Consider the following 20,325-nt stretch of genomic DNA (forward strand, 5'->3'; position numbering starts at 1 on the left):
TATTTTTTTTACGTTCCTCGAACTCTACTTTATACGATTACAAGTAGTTGGTGGGGTCGTTCTGATACACCCTGTATAATTTTGAAAATCCAACTGACGTTCAAATCGGCAAAAATCCTTTTCCGTTGAACTGTTCGTATCTGGTCGAATTGTTAATGAGCCACCGTGTATATCCCGGTACCACCCGCACCCAAGTGCCCCACTAAAGCCCGATAAAACCCGAAAACGTGAATTTCGAAATAGAGAAAGTCGCCTGTTTTTCAACTCCCATTTAATCCGGCGACGTTATCAACGACTTCACAGCACTATCTACATAAAATAATAATTAAATTTGTGTTTTTATCGCCGCTCGAATTTTATACTTTATCGCACTTTCCGATTGAAAGGTTACCACATTTCATACAATGGCACAAATGTTCCACCGACTAATCCATAACATGAAATTAAAACAAACAAAAAAGCAGGTTCAACCGTACTTGAACTTTCCTCCGACGAGATAAAATCCGAACGTATGCATAAGTAAATCGAATTTAAATTTACGATCGTTTTCGTTGGTCGAATCTCGATCGCTGGTGCCCGAAATTGTCTCTTTGTGACGAATTGGACACGGCGGCGGCGTGTTGGCACCGGTGGGAGGCGAAAATTGTGGAAAATGGTCAGGTTCCGAACGTGTTCGACTTCTGCAAACGCATTATTAAACAATAAAACCAGGTGCTAAATCGGTGGCAGTCGTTCCCGTTTGACGGTTTTAACTTTCTAAAAGCCGTGGGCTGTGCGCACACAAAGGTTGTTACTTTCTTGATCGGGTCTAGATAAAATTGATCAGATCTGATTTGTCGCCGGATAATGATCCGCGCGCTGCGAAAACTTGGATCAAATGAGTTGCCACAGCGACTGAAGTGCCACTCAAAGTGTTCTTCTTCGTGTGGCAACATAGAGAAAACTGTGGATCTGTGCAACTATCGTATTTTTCTAGTAATTACGTTCGTTAAGTGAATTAATAATCGGTTGGGTTGGGAATTATTTAGAATCGAAGATAATAATAAGACTTTATTTTAATTTGGCTTTAATATGGTAGTTAAAATCTTATCTAATATGTAATTATGTTTATGACTAGATTTAAATGTCTTCAAATTGTTGCATGATAATGAAATTTGATTTCTCTTTTTATTATTAACTTACCAAAACAGACGGAAAATTATTTGCAAAATTTTTGTAAACGGAAATTTATAAATATCGCGTGCTCATTTAAATTGATCCTCAAAGTAGGCGTTGAGTCGATTGTAAACGCACCACGTATAACAACAGATCACGCATCAGTTGTTTAAATCTAAGTTGAGTTGCCACCGTCGCAAATCCCTCGTTGCTATGACGACGGCGCCGATAACATAGCGGTTGCAACTTTGCGTCGCAACTTGCGACCCAACTTGAAATCTCGCCCAATGGCCATCATTTGTGAAATTTTTGTTAAGAAAATTATCGATATAATCCACAAAACAATAACCTAAGTAATGACATAACTTCTGTGACGTAACACCTTCCATTTTTTTAAATCTGCATACACGTATGTAATCTTTCAATCGGTTTGCGACGTCACTGCAGCAACGGCCGAACTTTACCAATTACACTTGCATTAAATTCTCGTATACTCTCTAACAGCATCGGTAATTGGTCCCCGCAATGACGTCACAACCTCTCGTCTTCCTTTAAAGGTGCCTGTCTAGTTTTTGCCATAAGCCTAAACATATCTGCCGAGATTTATTTGTCTCGGGAACACTGATAAATTAACTTCGCTTCCCTCGGAAAACGGGAGATTGTCAGCTGTGTCTCCCGAGATGAGATCTATTTATTAAAGACGTACGTTCTAGAAATAACAATTGAAACTCACGCGTCAACGCTTTCTGAGGACTACAAGTTCGTCAGGATATTTTAAAATAAAACAACACGCAAACGTGTGTAAATAAACGTTTTGTCTACTACATATTGTTATTATTATTATTCAGCTTTTTTTTAACCCTGGACACGAAAATGTCATTTTAACAACTGCCATTTAATTATTTTTCAAGAGTTTAGTCATTAAGAGTCATTTTTGGCGCATTTTGAGGTCAACCAGTTACCAACATGTCACAGTAACAACACGAAGAACAACGCATGACGATAAAATGTTTATTAGAAACAATTTCCAAAATTTTTGACGATTCGGGTGTTCTGTCTCTGTGAATTTATGAGGGAGTCAGAGAATACATATTTGCCAGCAGGAACTCCAGATTTGGCACCTTTTATTTGGAGGTGCAAAAATGTTATTTAATTGTTCTCTGGTTGAGTGTTTGTACTTTAGAAATCGAATTTGGCCAATTGAATATTCCAACAAGCTCATTATCTTTGCTAAGCGATGCTAAACTAACATTTAAATTCGTCGTTTGTCCGTAATGAATGTAGGTTATGCGTCACGTGTCACTTGTCTTGCGAGAAATTAGTCGTATCAAAAAGGCGCGAAAATACAAATTAGCACAAGAATCTTGACGTGCAAATTGGGAAATTTCTGTGTGAATTTGAGTGGGTTTAGAAAGTGCAGAAAAAAGTAGAATTGTGTAGCGTCATATAAAGTTGTTATTTTTTGAATTTTTGTCACCACAAACTAATTTAAAAAAGGTATTTTGTCCGGATATTTGAATACCGTCGCAGAGACTGGTACCTACTTTCTCTTGGACGTGTCTAAAATGTCTTAATTTGCTAGACGGGTTCTTAATGGGAGATTTATGAAGAAAACAAACGGAAAATGGGCGTAACAAATTGTTTATCCTCAACATTCACCAAAGACGCGATTGCATCATAAACTCAACCGGATACAGATTAGCAGATTGTTATTCAGGAATAATTAAGCGCGGGCACCACCCAGGTACTGCTCACGAACCTCGCCTCGTCGATCCTCGGTCACTGCAGCAATTCCAGCTTAGTTTTTTTTCGGTACAAAATTCCGGTCCTGTCCGAATTCATTTAACGCAACGAAACCGCTCCGGGTGCAGCCGATTGTCGTTCGAAAACTGGTATTGTGGAGAAAATGCCACCAATTTAGAACAGTACACTTACCTAACCGGATACACGCTAATAATATCGAATTAACAGCGCTCAGACAAGAAATATGGAGATTTCATGCATTCTGAGCGAGTTACTACGTAATCGACTTTTTCCGAAACCTCGCCATTTCGATCTCCTTGCCAATAAAAACGCTTCCATCTTCTGATAGGTCATTGTCTCGCGAATTCGAGAGCCTTGGAGCGTGCACGACACGTCCTAGCTTAAAGGCAATTAACGACGCCGAATCAATCAACGACGGTCGATTTTTCCTGGCGAAAGAAGTGCGGCAAATTTGAAACGACGCGGTGAAAGTCGGCAGATTAGAAATTTCTTCGAATTGAGTTGTGTCCGGGCAGAAATTTCTTCGATGGGTTTTTGTACGGTACTTTCATCAGTGAAAGGCACATACAGAAGATTTTTTTATCAAATTTTAGTACCGGCCCGAGAGAAATTATTTTAGTAGTACCAAATCAAGCTGGAGTTGTGGTACCTGCCATAATAACTTTATCCAAAGAATACCAGACCAGTACTTTCGTGGAAGGCAGTTGCAGTACTTTTTATTCCTTTGCTTCTTAACCCACATGGACCAGAAGGTGCCAAGCAATGCGTTCTTCCTGTTATCTTCTAATTTCAATTTTTTTCACCAAGTCCTCAATTGAATGTGACAACTCTGATTCTATACCGTGGACCAAGCGTTTTTTGTGTCACATAACTGCATCATTTCCAAACTCGTTTCAATTTTGCCTTCTACATTTTTTTATCAAGTTTAGCAGAACTGAATCTGGTTTTTACAGTTCTTGTGGTACTGAATTTGTGGAGTACAAATGGGTGAAACTGCTCAAGCTCAGCTGACAGATTTGTGTCCAGATCCTCTGGGTAAGCACCAAGTAGCTTTTGACGGTACTGATAGTACGTTTTAGTTTTATTCTTTGGTATCTCACTTAGGTAAATTAATTTCTATGTTTTTGCACTCTCTTCTCAGGTCTAGTCAACTGAGTAAAAGGTGGTATACCAAATGTTTCTCTTTCATTCGACCAAGTACTGTGGCCAAGCGCGTAGCGCGCCACTTTACATTCGGGAGGTCCCGGGTTCTAACCCCGGTGGCGCCTGACCAGGTGTGGGTTTTTTTTCAGAGGTTTCCTCACACCATCACATCGTGGTATGTCTCATATCACAGATAAGGCGAATGCTGGGTCAGTATCAACCTCTGCAGGTACCACCACCTTCCTTCCGCGCCCGTCCACACCGTACCCACCCCGAATCTTCCCGTCAATGTGGCTGAAAAGACTCTGGAAAGCCTCAGCAGCCCGCTCCCCTTTGAAAGATGTATCCCTTCCTTCTTTCATTCGGAACCAGTTCTGGGATTATCCAACTAGTGACTAGTACAATTCTGCACATATTATTTAATTAATTAATTAAATTTAATTAATTTAATTAATTAATCCAACAGTTGTATTCCAACCCTTGTCTCACAGACAGTCTCGTTTCCTCTCGTGCGCATTTCATGTGCCAAGCTGTTTTTGTCAAGCTGTACCGGCGTGATAGCTGTAAAAAGAAACTTTGTGAGCTTCTTTCTCTTAATTCCTTAATCAATGAGCTGACCCAACCTCTGTATAATTAATATAACTTTCATATTTGTAACACTAATCTCTTGTAACTAATTCATAATACCACCTTACTCGCAAAAACAAATTCGTTTACAGTTACTATAATGACAAATTTTTATTACTTAATTTTTATTAAATTTTAACAATAAATTATTTCATTGTGTAATAAACAAGAATAATATTAAAATTTTACGGAAATTAAACAAAGTAGATTTGATTATGACGCCACGCAAGACATTTACCAGCACGTCCTTTGTTGTTATAAAACCAAATCAAATCAATTTTCATGAATATGAATTTTTTTGGAAATTCTTAATTAAATGTTAATTAAAAGATGACGTAACACAATAATATTTAAACACAAAGATCGTTGTATTATGTAATTTGCACAAAATGACCAAAATCCTTTGAATCTGATTAGGTGTCAACTGGTAGAAATTTTGAGTTTAAAAGTGAAAGTTTAAGAAAAAAAGAGCCGCGAGTAAGATTCGATGAGATAATTTGACGACTTACAAAAAAGGAATCGGAGATGGAAGTAGCAAATTCATTGAAAGAAAATGTCAAAGTGTCACCGATGTGACATTTTACCACGATTACAAAAACCATCTTAAAAGTGAAGGAATACATTTTTATGCAATAGATTGCAATGTCAACGGACTTGTAGTAGTAGCGAGAGTAGCGAGAGTAGTTCATATTATCCAAAGATCTTTAAGATAACTTCATCCAAAAATGATTTTTGGCAACTGTCGACTTATTTCTTTACTTTATCAAAAGATTGTGAAACATGATTGCTTGAAAATACTTCAAAAGTAATCTTAGGAGTACTAAACCGACACTTTCATATCTCTCAGATAGTTTCCAAGTAATTTGTATGGATGGTGTATCCTGATAAAAGAATTACATATGAAATTTATGATGACAGTTGACAAGAAAATGTCTTTTCTTCGTTCGGACACAAAACGATTCATCCTCATTTAAAAATCATGAACAGCAACGAACACGACAATAAAACTTTTACACCTTTCCTATCATAAATCTTTGAAGCCTTTGCCAAGTGCAATTTCCTATCGAGATCACTTCATCCGCGATATTTCCTGACGCCATTGTAGCACTTTTCAAATCCAACCCCCATTTCGCGCCGAATTTGAATTTGGCGCCACTTCCTCGTGGTTGAAATATTTGTGTTTCACGTGGTCGCATGTGTGAGTCTCGACGTGTCTGCACGCTTTGCAAAGTCGCCAGTAGTGGTGTTAACTGTATTTAATAAACACTCCTTGCCTTGCCGAAGGACGTCGGAGTGCCACGCCCGCCTGAACCGTTAGATTTTGGCGCAGACGGAATTAAACGTTGACAATAACAATAAGCTCGTGGGAGAGATTAAATTCCGGATTAAATATGAGGAGTGGACGTGGCGAGTCCTGGAGTGGGGTGTCAGGATAATTCGCCCGGTGAAGAGGATTGTCCCTTTTCGTAATTATGTCGCGGCCAAGCGCAGCCTTTCATTCAAGATCTTGTTGCATGGTACTACTATCGAAACCGCTGATTAACTTTCAGTTCAACATGTTGCTAATTAAACGGGTTTTAAACGTCAATCACTTTCGTTCTTTTAGTAGTAAATTATTAGCACTTATGAAACTGCCCCACTAGTACGAGGTACTTTCGTACTTGTGCCAGCGCGAAAGACATTTTTAATAATGGCGTCCCAATTAGTACTAGAAAGGTTTTTTAAAACCTTGTCAAGTATTTTTGTAACGTTGCCAAAACGGTACTATCTCCAAGACAAGCAGTACCAGTTGAAATAAGCAATTATTGGGAAATTGTGATTAAATTTTACCGTATAATGGTCAATTCTGGTATTTTAATAATACTGCAAGGTTATTCGTGACCATATTTTCCAAACCAATGGTATCTCGATTGTTTTCTGTAAACCAGATGTACTAATGATTTCACACATCCACGCAAACGTCACAGATCCATTTGACTGATGTTCAAAATTATACACAAAAAACACAACTGCATTGAATATTGTCACTAGAGCGATCATTTCAATTGTTCCTGTCATTGCGTGTTCTAGAGTGAGGTAGAGAACGAGGTGGTAGGTGGTACTCTGGTGGACTTAAATCGATGGAGAAGTTTATATAGATTAATTGCAACATGTATAACAAATGTCACAAAGATCGAACATGTACTGTACGGTCCAGATATTCTCGATTGGATTCAGGTTTGCGCAGTTTACTGTCAGTTAGACATTATTTTTCTCTGTGACGTGCGATTTCACCATTCCCTGACTTTTAATGATTAAAGTTACTTTTGTTCGGTTGGCGACACATTTACGATTATGTTGGTACACGTAACCGTCAAATTAAAATATGACAGTTGAAAAGTCAAAATAACTCGGATTGTCATGTTGTACACTTTATAAAATATGATATACAAAGGTGTATTTTAAAAATGTGCAACTATAAAAAAATGTCAATTGTCAATTTATTTTTTGACATAGAATGTTTTAAATATTTTTTCCGAGTTCTACATGAAGCCAGTAGCTCGTGGTTAAAATTATTCCGTGTATTTCGATTACACCCTGTATATATAAATAAAAGGCAATGTTGGTATACTCAAAAAGTACTCGACCGATTTCGCTGAAAATTTCACAGTTTGTCTTTATTAGTGACAGGAGTATTTAGGAAGTGGTTTGATGAAATCCGATAGGTGGTGCCGTTGTTTTGACAGTGTTAATTCAAGACTGGATTTATTGCTCCGCTGGTCATACAATGAAATAGAGTGCTTAACGACCGAGCATTGTGGCCAAGAGCCTAGCGCGCCACTTTGCATTCGAGGGGTCCCGGGTTCTAATCCCGAGGCCGCCGCCTCACCTGAGGCGGTTTTTTTCAGCGGTTTTTCCACACCATCACATTGTGGTATGAGCACAGGTCTCATATCACAGATAAGGTGAACCTCATTGAACCCATCTTTCGCACCCATCCTCACCGTACGCATCCCGAATTTTCCCGTCTGGCTCGGGGGGAATGAAAGATGTATCCTTCTTCTACTGGACCGGGAGTCACCAAACACTTAACCTCTCACTAGCGTATGCAGTTTTCTTTCAGAGCACGTGAAAAGTTCTCCTTTTCTGATTTTGTTGGGCTAGAAACGTTCTCTTGAAGTCTTCGGCTGACATGAGCAGTTTTATTCCCTCGACGTCTCTCGCAGCGAGTATGCATCCTCCTCCCTTATCTACATTTAGAAGAGAAAATTTCGCTTGAAGCTTATGCAAATGTGCGTCTCCACGATCATTTATTATTTGTTTCTGTTTGTTCCCTGATCTAATTATCCGAAGTGGGACACAGCAAACGAACGTCGCGTAGATTTTTACCCCTTGTCCGTGTTCATCAGGACCCGTCGAATGGAGCCTAATTGCATTTTATTTTTGTTATGAGGCCTCAATTAGTACTTTGTTCGCGAGGGGCTGACACGAAAATTATATTAGTGTCCGCCTTCATTGTGCGAATATCGATTCTGTCTCGTCTTAACTATAATCGCTCCCGTTGTACCCAACAACGAAAACAACGCCGCTGCCGTGACGTTTATTCGATTCTTCGAGATTGCGTTAAGCTCCGTTTTTTTCGCGACGAGTCCTTTGAAGGCGCACCAGACGCGGATTAAGGACGTCGTTGCCTATTCCGCAAGGATCAGCCCAGATATGCGAGCTTTTAGGATGTGTGTTTCTTTCAGATTTTACATCACAAAGATGGTAGGCGACCTACGTAATAATTCTTGACGTGTGCGACGCGAGCCGCCTACACAAATACGTATGCCGCATCCAACACTCTGTCCCCTGCACTAATCCATTGTTATCACGATTTCGAATGGAAAAATTCGGATTTCGATTGCGATACACGCACCTAATCGGGATTTTCTTTGTGCTGCAGATACTTCCACTGGAGCAGAGAAGCTTCACCGGAGTGTAGAGGTGTCCTGCCTCTATAGATGCGATTGGAGTCGACGGAGAGGTGAGTGATGCACTTTTCACTCAGAAACGAACAAACTCTGGTAGGAAAATCCATGTTGTCATTACTGGAACATTATTAATATCTGACCTACCACTGACCCGGCAGTTAACCGGCACTCATCGTTACGGGCATTGCTACTAAATAATAACGAGCAAATAGATAATAATTATGTGAGGCATAGTTCAATTTAGTAGTCATTAGTCAGTAGTCAAGTGGTTACTAAATAGAAGAAAAAAAAAAACATAAAAAACAATAAATTTAAAAAAATAGCTATTTTTTCCTCACTAGTGATTCAATTGCCGTCTTTGCTCACTATTTTCAGTGAAAAAGACCACTGAAATTCAATGATCATGGAAAAAAGTCTTTTTTTTGCATATCGTAATGAAAGTGGCGCTTTTTTACACGCAAAATCGTAGTGAAAGTAGCACTTTTTTACACGAAAAATCGTAGTGAAAGTAGTACTTTTTTGCATCATTTTATTCCATCACCTATTTTTTTTTTTTTTTGTAATTTTTCATAAATCCTTTTAGGCCAAATTTCTCAACTTACATCTATGCAAAAAAATAGTGTGTACAACACGTTATGAAAGTCATTTATTCATTTATTTGCTGCAAATTCGTGAAAAAAGTATGACTTTCATAACTAGTTGTACAAATAACTATTTCTCAACTGAGCAAAAAAAATTAATTATTTTTTTATCTCCTAAATTTAAAGAACAATTTTATGATTGATCAGAAAAGCAGACCCTAAAAAAAATCACTAGGGAGCATTGGAAAAAATGATAAAAAATGTAAATTAAAATTTTGATGATTGGATATGATTTCTAATTGGCATTAGATATGTCTTTAATGACTTTAGATTTTGTGTTAATAAGCGGGTCCAAATCGAGGAATTTGTAAGTCATTCGAAATTGGAAATTTCGCGGCGCTCTTTCGAACGTCTCTCGCTTCTTAATAGTGATAGATACAACGACATTTCTGTGGTAATTTTTATTCAACAAAAAAGATTCTGCATAATTTTAATTTTTAATTTCGTTATGGTGGCGATTTGACGTCGAAAAACGCAATTTTCAAGGCTTGAACAATTATTATTAGCTGCCTCCAGTACAAATGTATAATTTGCGCTTTGTTTCATCACGATATGACTTCAGGGAGCTGCGCGGTAACGATAAATCTCAGCGGAGTATATGCGCTGTAGTGAGCTCGCCTCGCTTTCGTCGATTTTAAGCGGCGTGCACTGTGATCATTTTTTAATTTGATTCTTACTTTAATTTCTTTATGGTGTCTGCGGTTATTTACTTGATATCTTTTAATTTCATAATTTCTTATGTTATATAAGTTGTTTTTTAAACGAATTTAAATTCGTTCCAGTTTTCTGCAGCTCTTTAATTTTTGGTGGATTAATAGTGAAACACAACCATAAGGGACAATAAGAACAATTGACCACGATTGCGTTGTTTGTTTTAAAAACGTCGTTAATGCACGATGACTTTTAGAAATTTCTAAAAAATTGAATGTTCCATTATACTAGCGTCAGTGATAAGAACCTTTTTATTCTTCATTAATTTTTTGTTTCTTAAACAATGATCATAAATCATTCTTGTAGGACACCAAGTCATTATTTTGTAGATTGTTGATAAAGAAGTAGTTGGTCTGTATTTGTATGAATTTTTCTAGCAAAATCTTTACTTTTTAAAGAATTTCTCTTTTTTTCAGTTTTCCTGTGATTTTCTACACACTTCTCCTTTTTCCATTAGATATCTATTTCACACACCTAACTAAGCCCCAAAGTTGACAATATCACACTAGTGCAATATAACTTCGCACAGCTCACCGTAGCTGACTTGACTTCAGAATTCAACACTGTCGGTCTCAATAAATATAATTGATGTCAAAAAATAACGAAATCGTTAAAAATGTGCTAGTTTTTGTAGTGTAAACAAAAATATTCGTTCGGCACTTGACTACCGCCTCGTGCGGTAACATTCCCACTCGTGCGAAATGCCTCACTTACAATGCTCGTTATGTAAACTGCTATTCCACCACTTCTTTGTCTGTTTTTTCCACAACTTCTCTTTGAAATTCATAACTCTTCCATCTTCGATTGTTGATTTGCATGAGCTTTCTTTCTTCCATATCTTTATCTGAATGATAAACCGGAACGGTACGATATGATCATGTTTGTGATCTTCCCAAACCTGCTTTCCAAAAAAATCTCTGAAAGTATTAATTTCAATCCTGTACGCATACTAAAAATTTGCAACAATTTAGAAGGACACGAATCACAGCAGCTAATTATTATGAAACGAGCTACAAATTTTGACATTTCTCTTAAAACATAAATTTCCTACGACCTTTCCAACCGGTTGTGACATTGTCTCAGTTCCCAACTAGTTTCCTAAAACAATAATAACATTTTTTTTTTCAGTAAAACAAGAGAAAAAGCTTCCACAGCAGATGCACCACAAAGTAAAACTTCTCTTAAATTTTTATTTACATTTTTATAATTATTTCGCTAGTACTAGAAACGGCCACGGCATTTTAGTGTAAATCAATGTGTAAGGTGCTGATGTCTACCAAACCGTCTAAAAGAATTGCTCTAGATATACATAAGAACACAGTTCCGTGTTGCATCATCTTGTTAAATCACAGACTTGATCAAGTCGGTTAATTTCAGTCGTAAAAAGAGCAAACCGTGAACATAATAATAATCTAGGAAACTGAACCGTTTCGCAGAAGAAGAGCTCCAGATGTTGTGATTGCAACATTCTTCTATCAAGAGTTTAATATTTAGAAACTTGACACAGCGATATAGTGCTTCTATTCTCTTCAAGCGAACTGCACAGGTTTGAAGAGAGAACCTTGGATCACTCCGTCCAACACATCTTTTCTTGTTTACTGTTGTGTTGTCTTTACCCAGTGCCCTACTAAAGATTTTGTGATCTATTTTGCAATTTTCGTCCACACTACTTGACATTTTGGAAATGAGGTTCCATTCAAGCGTTTCCACATTCAATCATGATTAATTGATTAATTACCGCAGCAATCCCTTCACAAAGACATTAATTATCACTCGCACAATTACAAACGAGCGTTTTTATGCCTAAATCCGCCATCAGATACTTCTTGTGTCGCTTAATTAGCACTTCATTCACACTGCTATTATCAAGATTAGTCCAATTATTTTTATAATAACAGCAGTCCATTGTGCGATCACTGAAATGCTCCCAAATAATGCACCGTACTTCCGTTCCTGTCGTGCTGTCATCGCGGCGAATCTAGCTCAGACGTGACTCTGAAAAATCGCCGACATTTTTCGTGTAAAAGTGGCATAAATAAAGTCGTAAAATCGTTAAGTGGATTAACAGAGCCAGTTTTTGGTGGAGCGTTTAAGATGTAAATCAGTTAAAATATTTGCAGTTTAATTGGAATTTCTTTCGTTGGTGGATTGTGGAGTCGTTGTTGATCGTTGCAAATCGGAGATTAAGCGACCTGTTTGATAATAATGGTGTTATGTAACTAGACCTAAAGAAGTGATTGATTTTAAAATACCTACTTTCCAATGTAGTGACAGTTTCAAATTTTATTTGTTAGATAACAGCGTTCATTACTCACGGCCTGTTGAATAGTAATTTGACAACTCACAGCAACTAGTTTATGAAGTCCAATCCAAATTTTAATGCAATGGTATCAAAAAGTATAGTATTCTACTCGCGCGTAATGGCTTATACTCACTCCGATGAATTACGTCACTCGCATCATCATACGCTCGTTGAATAATATACTATTATTTCTTAATTTTAAAATTCACTAACACTGATTTTTTCCATTTTTCTCGAAGTAAATAATTCATCAGCTAGGTTTGGCTCAATTAATTTTTTGTGACAACAACAAATGTTACATCGTCAGACTTATTTTCTTAAAAATGAATCATCTAAATTGATAATCATTAAACAACAAGTTATGACAAGATAATGTATCTTGAAAGTAGGTTGGTCATGTTGATACTTTACGAATGTGGAAGTATTCCGTTTCAAATAATATACAGGGTGTTTTTGAAATGCGTGCACAAATTTTAACCATGAGCTACTGGCTTCATGTAGAACTCGGAAAAAATATTTAAAAAATTCTGTCAAAAAATTAAATGACATTTTTTTAAATTGCTTTTAGTTTTCTACGTTGTCCTACAATCTCGTATGTAAAATTTCGGCACATTTTAAAAATACACCCTGTATATCATGTTTTATAAAATGAACGGCAATGCGAAGTAACCTATAGGAAATATGCTTTAAAACAAGGAAACCGCATTGGTGTACGTTTTATAAAATATGATATACAGGGTGTATTTTTAAAATGTGCCGAAATTTTACCTACGAGGTTGTTTGACAACGTAGAAGACTAAAAGCAATTAAAAAAAATTGTAGCTCAAAAAATAAATGTCATTTTATTTTTTGACATAGAATTTTTTAGATATTTTTTCCGAGTTCTACATGAAACCAGTAGCTCGTGGTTCAAATATCTGCACAACCTTCAAAAACACCCTGTATAATTAAAAGATTACGGTAATAATAAAAAGTATAGTAGATTTCATACGTCCAGTGTAGCATAATTTAAGATTTTCTTCCAAAGCTGAATTTCCATTTTTATTTGTTTTAAACAGTAGCTCGACTTAGTATTTCCTTGTTCAGAAAAACAAACATTGGTGGATATCGAAATTAAATTGAATGAATCGTAAAAATTTATTTGAAGAGTCTACAGCCATTCTTCCGAATTGCCAAAACAGAATAAGAAAATGATAAAAAATGTATTCTTTTAGCGGGCGGAGAGCGTTTACTTATCGAATGCTTAAAATACGTAGAAAATTCTCAAAGATATAAAAATTTAATAAAAGTAGTGAAACATTCAGCCAGCAGTGAAAAGGAACAAGTGACTTTATTTTTATGAGAAAATTCATGAGAGATATTTCCAATTCAAATTGGTTACTTTGACACAACATAATTTCATTCATAGAACGCTTCACTTAATTTTAAAAATTGTTTCATAACAGTCTGTTGTAACATGTCGAATTATAATTTGTTATTTTTTTCTCTTAAGTTAGTTACAGTGTATTAATTTTTGGATGTATCAACCACATCTTTTGGTTCTTAACAAAATTACATTATTTTTCCCATGTTTTTACGAAAACTCATGTATGTATTTTACTATTTCCATCTCCATTCAATCCGACATTCCTTACATTTCATTTGACAAATCGCCCGCAGAGAGTTATGATCGATGGCACATCTTCAAGCAAGCATATTATCGCTTGTGGTAAATCTCAAGCCTCGATTTTTTATTTTTGAAGATTTACGTAAAAAATCTAGCACTTTTTAACAGACCATGCTTTTATTCAACCTTTGAATCAGACTTTCGCATTAAATCCTTTGGAAATGTAATTTGTTTTTAATCTACCCAAACATAAATATGTACTTCAACATCAAGGTAGACTTCTTATGTTTTACTTAAACATAAATAAAACAGAAAAACACAACTCTCTATAGCAAGACAAAATAATTTCACAGACAAATACATTTAAAATCAGCAACTTCTGCTTTTTTAAAGCGTAGATTAACTGGAGTATGTTGACAGCTAACCTAAAATTTAGAGCCAAAAAAATCTTTCGTTTTTTCTTTCTTTGCAATGTTTTACACTAAAAATAGAATAACTTAACGATTCCTATTCTCGAAGCAAATATCTGTGCTGAAAACAAACATGTACAATTGTGTCCCGATTAAACATAAAGAAATGTCATTCGTGTCAAACGGCGGGAAATTCAAACTTTACACTGTTACCAGGCGATACCAATTACTGCAAGCAATGCATTGAATGCATCTGGGCGTCAAGATTATGAAGATCTCTCATCGTGACAGGATTTGGGAACTTCCGAAGAAGACGAGTCAGATTTTGGTTTCTTCTTTTGCACTGCAGCGATATTCCAGAGAACGAGGTCACAGTTGAAAAAACTTAAAAAGTTGCAGCCATTTTGTTGAAGCTCGAGTACTGAAAAGCAGCGATTTTTTTTAAATTTCCACTCTAGACGGAAACCTAGAGAAAATTATGAGAGCGCGCTCTGAATTCCATTAGGGGCCCCACAATCGCATTATCCGACACAGGTGCAATTAAGAAACTCGTTTGAAAATTAACAGCATCAGCCTATAACGTAACAGTAAATCGAGCTGGCAGCAATTACGAATTCGTTCAAACCTACATCTCATGTTAATTTATCTTTAATTGATTGCGGCCAATAAAAACGAAAATTATTACAACTAGATTCTGGCCAACAGCGACCAGAGATCGGTGATAATTAGGAAATCGCGAGGGATTTAAGGGATCTGTCGCTCCTTCCTGGTTTGTTTTTTTCTAATTTACTGCGCACCTGACCTGTGTTTAATCGATGTGCTTTCATTCATGGTGAGGTTCGCGTTGGTGGTGAAAATACCAAGGGTGAGACGGATGATAATGATACATAAAGTTTTATAAACGGTCGTAAATGTTAAAGGCTTGTCGGATTGAGTAAATCTTGTTGATTGAATGTTAAATCGAGAACGTTGACAAAGTGTGGGGTTTTTAAGACATCTTTTAATGAAAATAACAGAATTTCTTGACAGCGGGCGTCAGCTTCAGCATTGGCAAAAAATTTAATTAAACGAGAAGCTGATACGCCGTTCAGCGATTTGATTTATTATTGGATAAAACCAACAGAAACCTGGACTGAAAGAGATATTTCAACAAATTGCAAATTAATTTGTCTGAGTGTGTTTCATAACATTTGTGATTGGTTGGTGGTTCGCATAGGTCAAGTCTCGTGTGGAATTTCTGAAGGAATCCAAAAATAAAAAAAATTACTGGAATGCGTCGAAACCAAAAACAACACTTAATATTTAATAAGACTTATTTATGCACCTTAATTACTTTTACACATTTACAATCCTCAAAAATAAACTATTAAAACAAATAAAAGGTTTTAATAGGCTCAGAAAAAAAATTCATTCATTTCTTTCCGTATACAGGGTGAAATTGAAATGCATCATAATATGTAAACCAGAGTATCTTTAATAAGCGAATAAACCGAAAATATGGACGAGAAGCTTCTGGAAGGTCCTAACGTGATATCACTGGCGTACTCAACTTTTGTGCATGAACTGTAGGTAGATGTAATTTGAATAGAGAAGAACCTGTCACGTGATATGCGTAAGAGACGAAATTTGGTCGGACTAGGGTGGACTAGTTCATTTATTTCTGCAGGGGGAGGTGGCGAGTCAGGAGCGCACTTGCGCAGGTGTGGCATCATTGATGTATGCAAACTATTAAAATGTATTCAACAATGTTTAGTATCAATAAATATTATCATAACGGGTGACTATTAAAATTTTCACTTAGGGTTGGCTATGGATCATTCTTTGTTTTACGTTGCACCTTAGACACTGACAAGTTTGACATTATAATTAACATTATAGGTTATGTTTCAATTGTACTGACTGACATTTGTCGTTCGTTCTTGCGTGTGTCTAAAGTAACAGCAAAAATAAAAACTCGTTCAAAGCCAACCCCAAGTGAAAATTTTAATAGTCACCCGTTATAAATCAAACCATGACGAACGTCAAATAGCTGGGAAAAAACAATTTGCTACGCCACTGCACTCAGTGTCCCTTTTACTTCAACGCGCAGCAAAGGTCACGTGACAGGGTCTTCTCTATTCAAATTACCTCTACATGGCATTTTTGCCCTCACGCGGAGTTATAGCGCAAAACTGAATGCACGTGATCTTCACAAATGGTCTGAGGATCCTCGGGTTTTAATATTCCAATGTATATCGGTTTCACCCTGTATAATGAAAAATGGAACTACTTCGCACTAAACAAAAAATAATCGTGAATTTACATTCCACTGGATTATTTTTCAATCTATTCAATTTTTTAAACTTGTTCTTTTGTCTCATTTCGTCTTTTTATTACCCAAAAACTTTTGTATTCCCTTTCACTCTTTACTGTGCTCAGACTGGACAAAATTACAATTCTGAATATGATTAGGTACTTTTATTTGTCTAAATTTTTCAGTCTTTCTCTTCTTTTTTCTTTCAACCTTTTTTCACACTAGATTGTGTCATTGACTTTCTTGTGTAGCCAGCTGTGACCTTAACTTTCTATTTTTGTCGCATATTCACTAAACATTTTTTTAAATTTCTTTATACACTAAGGTGGGTCAAATATAAACGACAATTTATTTCTATTAATTTTATTTAAAACAGAATCGCATCGCATATCCTCATTAATCGAACACATATTCCAGCCTTTTCAAAGCTTCTCTATTCAGGTGTCAAAGAAGCTTTTGGTTGGTTGTTGAGTCAACACAGCTGCCGTGATTTCACCACCACCGTAGACACTTTGGCTTCCTCAAAACTCCTTCACTTGTCCAAACTAGCGCTAATCGAATAGAACCAAATCAGGGATGTGTGGTGGATCAGGAAGCATCGTTAAAACCGCAGTGTCAAGACACGAATTGTCTTGAAAAAAACAAAATGACTTTTACCTTTTCTTTTGTTTAGTTGCTGCCTTCATTTTTTCTTCCAAGAGAATTGACTAATTTTGAAATTTTTTTGACTACAGCAGCCAGTGGTGAAGAATGTTTTGGCTCTTCTTGAAGTGTCATATTTCCACTGCATAATGGCTCTTTTGAATTTAGAAGAAAAGTAGTTTAATCAGTACTTCCAATAAAATCAAAAACATGTCTTTACTGGCATTTCTTGTGTGGTATTTCCTCAAGACTCTCTACACTAATTCCTACTTTCTGCGATAGTTCAAAAAGAGTTACCAAAGAATCAGTTAATTTGAACAACGTTCTTCTTTTTTTTCGCTACTATTGCTTCAACAAAACTAATTGCTTCTCTTCTTTAGCACTTTATCAATGTTTGCTATAACTTTTTATCTTGTCAGTACTTTTTATTTATTTCCTTTTGCCTTTTTTTTTAGAGTCCAAAGCCTTTTTGTTGTCAATTTTTTTAATAATAAATTATTGTTGTCAATATCCATTTTTATTTTCCTTTTGTTATCGTTTATTTATTTAAAAATTTACAAAAGTTATTTTTAGTCAGAACAGGTATTACTCGTATGTATTTTATGCATTCTTTAGTGAAACTCGTGAATAATGTATGATACTGTTATCTTTTTTTTTCAATTTGAACTAAAACTTTTACAAAAAAAAAAAAAAACTATTTGGCTTACCTTTTCGTTCTGTTGAATTTGTGTTACATAATTTTGTCCTAAATTGACTGCACCAGAAGCAATAAAGTTAATTCCTGTGATAAATCTATGATAAAATGTGTTATGAAATTTCTTAGGTGCGGCGATCCACTTTGTGTAATGTCAAAACGAAGCAAGTTCGATCGTAATCTAGAAAAGGTCAAAATACTGAAGATAAAAAAATTACATAAAAACTTAAAAAAATTGTAGTTGAAAAAAGGTAATCGAGAGGGTGGACAAAGTGAATGAAACTAAAATATCAAAATAAAAAGATGTTAAAAAATAAGCGAAAGGGTTTAAAAAATTGATCCGATAAATCTGAAAATGCCTAAAATAGAAAAAGAACAGTTTTGGGGAAAAAAAATGAAAACCAGAGTACAAATAAAAAAAAAAGAAAATATGAAATGAAAAGAAAGAAAAAAATCAATCTGAATGAAATGTAGATTCTCAAAATGTGATAAACTAATTATCAAAACTAGAAAGAAAAAAAAATTAAAAGACTGGGTCTGAAAGAGATAAAAATATGACTTAAAAAAATAAACAGAAAAACAACTGATTTGAAAAAATAAATAAACCAATGGAGGTTCGTCATTTTTGATTCCTCATTTATGGAAGGACTTGAATAAGACGTGAAGAATTGTTTATCAATTATTCACAAAAATCTATACTTGGATTAAAATGATTATTATTTACTGTTGTTGTTATTAAGTATCGGGTGTTCATTTAAATTTCACCTCAAAATTGGCGTTGAAGAATCGATTGTGAACGTACCACGATCATCTGTTTAAATTTAACCTCACTTTTTGCGTTGTTTGTGTTTTAACTTGAAAAGTGGTGCGTTCACAATCGCCAACTTTGCTGAGAAATTTAAGTGAACACCCGATATAAACATTTAAAAACTTAGTGTTTTCATTAAGATTGTGTAAATCTTTTTTAAAAACAATGTACTTAATTGCACCTTTACATCGACTGAAGAATTTTTAAACGATTTACAACAAAATTATTCCATTAATTGCTGTTTTCTGACTTCCGTAATTATCTACCAATTATCTGTTGTTGATAAATACGTTCAATTTGTTTAAATTAAATCAGCTATTTATAATCTAAAAATGCATTGATTAACTTCACATTTGTTTGATTATTCCTATTCTCCTAATTATGCTTGATATTTTATTTATTGGTTGGTTTTAATATAAAATTGTTGACAGAACACTCTTTCCATTTTTTAAAGATTTATTGAAACTCCTACTGAAACATTTTTATACGCGTACATATGGTTTTATTTACACAAGATAATGCAAACCCTCACATTGCTGCAATAGCAGTGGAGTGTATTGATGATACTGCAGTTTAAATATTTTTCACTCTTGTAGCTGTGTATTCCTTGTAACGTCATCAAAGTTATCTAGTTTTCACTTATCGCATATTTTGTCTCGAAACAGATAACGTCTAATAAAAAAAACACCACTTAAACAAAATTACAAAAATTTAATAACGCCTCCGGGCATACCTATTTCATTCCACCTTATTGTTCCTGCAAATTAATACAATCAGCTGATAAGATAACGGTACCCTCAGCCTTGACATTTATGTAGAATCGAACCACGACGAAGGACGATTCATTCATCGCGACTCCCAAATTGCGAACTGTCAATCCAACCGGTAAACAACCGTCGACGAAAATCTCTGCGAAGCAATCAAATCCCGAAACGGCAACCAAAACAAATGTCAACAATTTATGATTATCAAGTCCTGAAGGATCAGTCGGGAGCGCAATAAATCGCGGTTTACACCGGCGACAAAATTCGGCGCAAACAGGAAACCAGAAGTGCATTTTTATCTGGAGTGGTTGTGTAAACAACACCCTATTAGCAGATAACAGCATGGAGCAACACAGGTTCACCTTGAGGGACAATCGTAGGGTCGGTGGCGCCGAAAAATGTGAAGCAATTGATTAATGTCAAAGGAAAAAATGTTGTCGGCCTCTGGAAGAACTTGTCGGGAGTTGAACCCGTTTGAATAGATTATTTTATTAGGGCAGAGTTTAGTTCAGTCACGTCGGCAACAATACGAAACCGAATTAACTGCATTCAGGCAAGATTTGTTCAGTTGATTGGCTTTTGGAAGCGATTTCCAATGAGGGTGCGGTTGTGGAAGAAGACTCGGCCCACGCGTCTTCTGTGTCAACAGAAACGGACAAAATGCTCTCGATTTGCAACAATAATAACTTACAGGAATGGATTTGAAGATCAGGTTCTGGAGAAGATGTTTTTATCGAACATTTTTATCTGAAGAGGTTGATACAATTTCAGTCAAAATATCTTTACCTTGATTTATAGAAGTTTTAAGTTTT

At 35.7% G+C, this 20,325-nt stretch overlaps 1 protein-coding gene across 6 annotated transcripts in view; it reads left to right on the forward strand.

Moving 5' to 3' along the window:
* The window catches only part of dimm (dimmed), a 54,397-nt gene that overhangs the window by 18,256 nt on the left and 15,816 nt on the right, over positions 1 to 20,325 (forward strand). For 2 of the 6 annotated variants that reach the window (XM_069057214.1, XM_069057215.1), the window contains exon 2: positions 8,615 to 8,735. The exons of 1 other annotated variant lie outside the window; for it this stretch is intronic. In XM_069057214.1, coding sequence (XP_068913315.1) covers positions 8,703 to 8,735 — 33 coding nt within the window. In that variant the 5' untranslated portion in view covers positions 8,615 to 8,702. Of the gene's footprint in view, positions 1 to 3,935; positions 3,955 to 8,614; positions 8,736 to 20,325 lie in introns of those variants that run through there. 3 more of the 6 variants (XM_069057216.1, XM_069057218.1, XM_069057217.1) reach the window with 2 other exon arrangements.

Source organism: Tenebrio molitor, chromosome 9 (assembly GCF_963966145.1).
Source record: "Tenebrio molitor chromosome 9, icTenMoli1.1, whole genome shotgun sequence".
Taxonomy (NCBI): Eukaryota; Metazoa; Arthropoda; class Insecta; order Coleoptera; family Tenebrionidae; genus Tenebrio; species Tenebrio molitor.